Here is a 5,231-nt window from a genome sequence, read left to right on the forward strand (position 1 = left end):
TTGTGCACAGGGCTGTGGGATGATGTGCTGTCAGTGAGTGCTATACGCAAAAAAGAAAAAAATGTCGCAGTTCATTAGCGTGAGCCAACATTTCCATGAACAGACGTATCGCACAAAATCTGAACTCTCGTGTCGTGCGTTTTCCTCTGATTTAGGACGTTTTTCAGGAAGTTCAAACCTCAGCAGGATTTATTGGATTTGTTCAACTCTCATAGAAACCCATGGTTGATGAAAACTTCTCTGTCTTTTCTCCGCCAACAGGGACTACGGATCTGTTCCAGCAGAGGACCACGTTCCCGTCTCTCTCCCCACTGACCGACCCTCGCTTCTCGGACCCCCGCATGCATTACCCCGGGGCTTTCCCCTACTCTGCCAACACCTCCAGCACTGGCATCAGCGGCCTCAGCATGTCGGCCTCTTCTAGATACCACACCTATCTGCCGCCGCCCTACTCAAACAACCAGAGCCAGAACTTCCAGTCCAATTCTTACCTGTACTACGGCACCGGCTCCGGATCCTACCAGTTCTCCATGGTGGCGCCGGGGAACACCGGAGGCGAGCGCTCGCCCACTCGTCTACTGTCCTGCTCAGGGGCCGGCGGCACCGGAGGGACCAACAGCCTGATGAACCCGGGCCTGAACGCCCAAAGCGAGGGCGTGGAAGCCGACGGCAGCCACAGCAACTCCCCGACGGCCATGAGCGCCTCCGGGCGCTTGGATGAGTCCGTCTGGAGGCCTTACTGAGCGACAGACGTCCAGACGACCTGAAGGTGTTGGAGGAAAGGGAAAGTGGAGGATGAACACGAAAAAAACACTGAAAGAAAAACGAAAAAAAAAAAAACAGAAATGCTGCATGTTTGTCTTTACTTTGTCCAGCACTCGCTTTAAAGCCGTTCTGTGTTTATTCATCTCTCCCGAGACTTTTGATTTTTACAAACTCCTGCACTGTGCTCAGACCAGTACTCTTAACAGACTGTAAAACCGTGTAACCTAAGATGAAGCTCAGCAGAGACTGACAAATGAAGTGATGAAAACAAACCAGAGAAGCCATAAAAGTTACAGGAACCGTATTGTGGCGCCAACCATCACTCGCTAGGAACACGTTGGAGAGACGGGAGTCACGGAAGAGAATCTAATTTGATCAGCTGACCAACTGGAAGACCACACTTATCGAGCAGACCTTTCAGACTGCGCCCACTCACTTGATAGGTGTGAAGGAGCGGTCAGCCCGGAGGAGAGACTCTGGACGTCCTCCCGCTGCACGGCTGCACCTCCTGAAGACTTCAGTTCTGAAACATGTACAAAAAAACATTTTGAAGGACGGACACAGCTGTCACATGACCATCTCTCAGTGTATATGCAGTACCTTGTTGCCTAAACCTTTGTCCGGATGAACCGAGAGAACCGTCAGTGCCACAGCACGCAGCGGGTGTGTCGACACTAGGGGTGTGTATTAGCAAGAATCTGGCGATACGATACAGAGGCAAAGATACGATATACTGCCATACTCTAGTCCTGCTCCCCCCCCACCACCCCCCCCCCCGCCCCCCGAGAGCCTAGTCTCAGACTCTGTTCCATCTGAACATCAGTTCCTAACTCTGGAACAGAGGGATCTACATTTGGAATCACTAGAGAAGAAAGAAAAGAACAAGAACATGAACCAACACCAGGAATATTGGACTGGGAGTTGGGGAGAAAAAAAACCCATACAGTGCTGTGGAATATTGTTTCCCAAAGTATGGGTCGCGACCCTCAGGTGGGTCGCAAGAATATTTTTTTTCATCATGTTTCCCAGGAGTTTAACAAATAATGTCTATTGACTTGGGATGGCGAAGGTTTGGGACTTTTAAAATACGGTTCCCCAGAAAAAAAACTTTGGGAAACTCTGCTGTAGAATATTGTATCGACTATTTTTCTTACACCTCGTCGACACATCCGCTGCATGTCTGACTGGAAAACATTTGAGGTGTGAGGGCGACACGTGGAGAAAAGCGCTGCGTGGCGTTGTGTGTCGGGTTTCACCGGGACAATGGCTGATATATTTTAAGGGATGTAAAAGTGTCTGCTCCTCCACACATGTTCATAGTTCGTTTGTCTTCTATTCCTTCTTTTCCAAATCCACTCCCCTCTTTTTTTTTTTGTTGGAAGAGAAGCGCTAGACTGGCATTTAACTCAACTGGATGATACGGTTTACTCTTCATATTTATTTGAGCCAGATTACGAGGAAATGTAAAATCATGTCCAAAATCCTTCAGCATTTCTTACTACCTTTCTTTTTTTTATCTATAGAAATATATATATATATATACACATACAGTATAATCTATGTTTGTTATTGAGTATAAATTTGGAATTTGTGTAATATATTGTTACTAAATTATAAAAAAAAATCCTTTAATTATTTCGTCTTCCTATGTAGCTTTAATGCACTAAAAACTTTTTTATTTCCTATGAACCACGCCCAAACCTTCAGTTGGTGACATCACTCTCTAAAGCCATCCTTTGAACATCCCACCGTGTCCAAACTCTCTTCCTCAGCTGAACGCGTCTTTGCCTACTATTTTTTTTTGCACTATGGTTTAGGTCACACCATTTATGAGATGCTGCCGAGCTTAATATTTATTTAAAAAAAAAAAAAAAAAAAAGCCAGTATTTGTGAATTACACTTAAAGTGGCCTTTGAGCGAATCATTCACGGGATAATTAACGGTGTCACGATCCAACACACAGGTGTGTGTGTGTGTGTGTGTGTGTGTCGCTGCAGGGAGAGAGAGAGAGAGAGAGAGAGAGAGTGCATGATGAAGTGACAGTTCAAACGGGTATCTTTTTACACCAACACCAGACACAGTTGTGCAAAAAAAAAAAAAAAAAATTGTTGTGCGGAGGTTCCTTTGTTCTCAAATGAGTGCTTTGAAGCCACCGTGTGCCGATGCCTTATCTGCAGGTCTGATTTAGCGATCAGTGCCAGAGGGCGTCTGCTGTGCCCGGACTTCACACACCTGCACAGGTGATCCAAGCACAGGCCACGCTGGGCCGTCTGCGGTGTCTCGTGACATTTTCTTTTTCAAAAATTCTTCCGTAAGAAGGAAATGATTTGCTTTCGTGACTCTGTGCGGCGGGTATTTAATTGCCACACAGTTGAGATTTCCTTTCAAAGTGCCGTCCGAGGTGAGTGTGCGCAGCTCAGGTGAAGTAAGTTATGCAAGGTGTTTTTTAGCAACACAAAAAAAAAAAAAAAAAAAAAAACTCTCTCTGCCTTATACAGTTTTTTGAAAACAAACAACAGCCATGTCGCATTCCTCTTTATTTTTTAAACTCGGAGGAAATCTTGTTTCCTGCTTTCTCCTCTGGAGCTTTTGTATTCTCTGGGTCACAGTCATGCAGCTAGAGAAACCACACGTGTGTTTTTATGTGTGGTTTCTTAAACTAAACACCAAAGATCTTTACAACTGCCTGGGTCGTAGTTTCGATGTTAACGCTGGGTGGTTAATGAATCCTGTCTTGGTTGATCTTTATTATCATTCTTTTCTAAAAAACTAGAAAACAAACAAAAAAACAACAACAAGTGTAAATCTGATTTGTATATTGGATTAAAGAGCACAAAGTTCCATTTTTTTCTCCATATTTTTTTTTTTAAGAATCCCCCTCTTGTTATGTACGCTAACCTTAAAGTCCTGTTTCCCTGTTTTCGTTCCTCGTGATGCTCAAAGCATGTACATCTGAATCTGATATGTTAATTTAAGAATCTAATCTACGTATGTCATGATATCTTTAACGCTTCCATATTGAGTGCTTGTACAATCTGCCGACGATGTAGTTTTTAATCATTTGAATTAAAAAAAAAATTGTGTCTCACCACTGTCTCTACGCTCATATATTAACACACACACATAAAACCATTCTTATTGAATTTGTCATTTTTGTAAATGTTTCTGTGAATTTATGTTGATTAGTATCAGGACGTCTCTCCGTGTTTTCTATTAAGATAAAAGATAAGATGTGGAAATGAAAGTCATATTTTCCTCTTCTTCAGTTCTCTTGAATTTCTCAAAAAAAAAAAAAAAAAAAAACGGTGCTGCTTCACAGATGCTAATTGCTAATATGTATTATTTGAGTTTTGTTTCAGGATTAAAGCAGCTTCATCTCCAGGAAACCAGACGACATCATCATCATCATCATCATCATCATCATCATCATCATCATCTGACAACTGATGCGAGTGGAAGACAACACTGAAATGCTATATCACTAATCTTCATGCCAGACAATTCGGCTCTTCAAACGTCTCAATCACACAAAACCAGCCGCGTCGTCCGTCTCATAACCCTGGAAGTTCATTAACAGTTCACACTCGATGATGATGACGATGATGAAGATGATAATCTCTCTCTCTCTGTCTTCATAATTATTTTCCCTCCGTGCCGTTCGGCAGACGTTACTAACGATCAACACTCGTGAGGGATGTGAAAATGTCTGTGCTGTCAACACCACGGTACCGAGTGTGTAAATAAAGTGCAGGAATCCAGCGCCGCCCTGGCAGCCTCTGTGTTGGCGCACGTCGGCGAGTCGTCACTTGTTAAAAACAATACAGGAGTAGTTTGGAATGCGGCCCCTCTTTTTTTACCAGCTCTGTGGACGCTAATTGATGCGGCGCTGATGGCATGTGTCGGGTCCATTTGAAGTGGAAGGCACCGGATTAAACAGTGAGACGTGGAGCTGCCTCGGAGGGTGGTCTGATGTTTCATTGTCTCATGTGGTTCAAGTGAAACACAATATCCATCGTTCTCAAACTCAGGCCACCTGTTGATGTACCAGGAGGCTTTATTATTATTTTTTTTTTTTCTTTCTCCCACTTTCTCACCCCTCAGCCCCGTCTGTTTGTGCTCGCCTGTATCTCCGCTCTTTTATCTTTTCTTCCCATTCATTTCTTTTTCCTTCTGTACGGTTTCTACTGCGTGTGCGTCAGGCCTTCTATGGGGGCAGTGTTGGCAGAACAACAAAGCCTCACGACAGACACACACACACACACACAGCCTTGCTACACACTGTATCCAATTAAGTCTGAACACTCAAAGTATTTCCACGCACGCACAAGAACCTCGCCGAGTCAATCCCCCGCCGACAGATCTCACGCCGCCTCCGCCCTCAGTCAGAGCGTCTGACGGATCTGCACCTTCTTAAACATTTCCAACTCTCCTCCAGGTCTCGTCACAGTGTGGATCTCTCCATCGTT

At 44.3% G+C, this 5,231-nt stretch overlaps 1 protein-coding gene across 1 annotated transcript in view; it reads left to right on the top strand.

The window, feature by feature from the left end:
* Window positions 1-1,522, top strand: part of runx3 (RUNX family transcription factor 3) — a 34,539-nt gene extending 33,017 nt beyond the window's left edge. The window contains exon 6 of the mRNA XM_008314849.3: window positions 262-1,522. Coding sequence (XP_008313071.1) covers window positions 262-743 — 482 coding nt within the window. The 3' untranslated portion in view covers window positions 744-1,522. The remainder of the gene's footprint in view (window positions 1-261) is intronic.
* The last annotated feature ends 3,709 nt before the right edge of the window (window positions 1,523-5,231 follow it).

The sequence above is a fragment of the Cynoglossus semilaevis genome, chromosome 1 (genome assembly GCF_000523025.1).
Source record: "Cynoglossus semilaevis isolate Cse_v1.0 chromosome 1, Cse_v1.0, whole genome shotgun sequence".
Classification (NCBI taxonomy): domain Eukaryota; kingdom Metazoa; phylum Chordata; class Actinopteri; order Pleuronectiformes; family Cynoglossidae; genus Cynoglossus; species Cynoglossus semilaevis.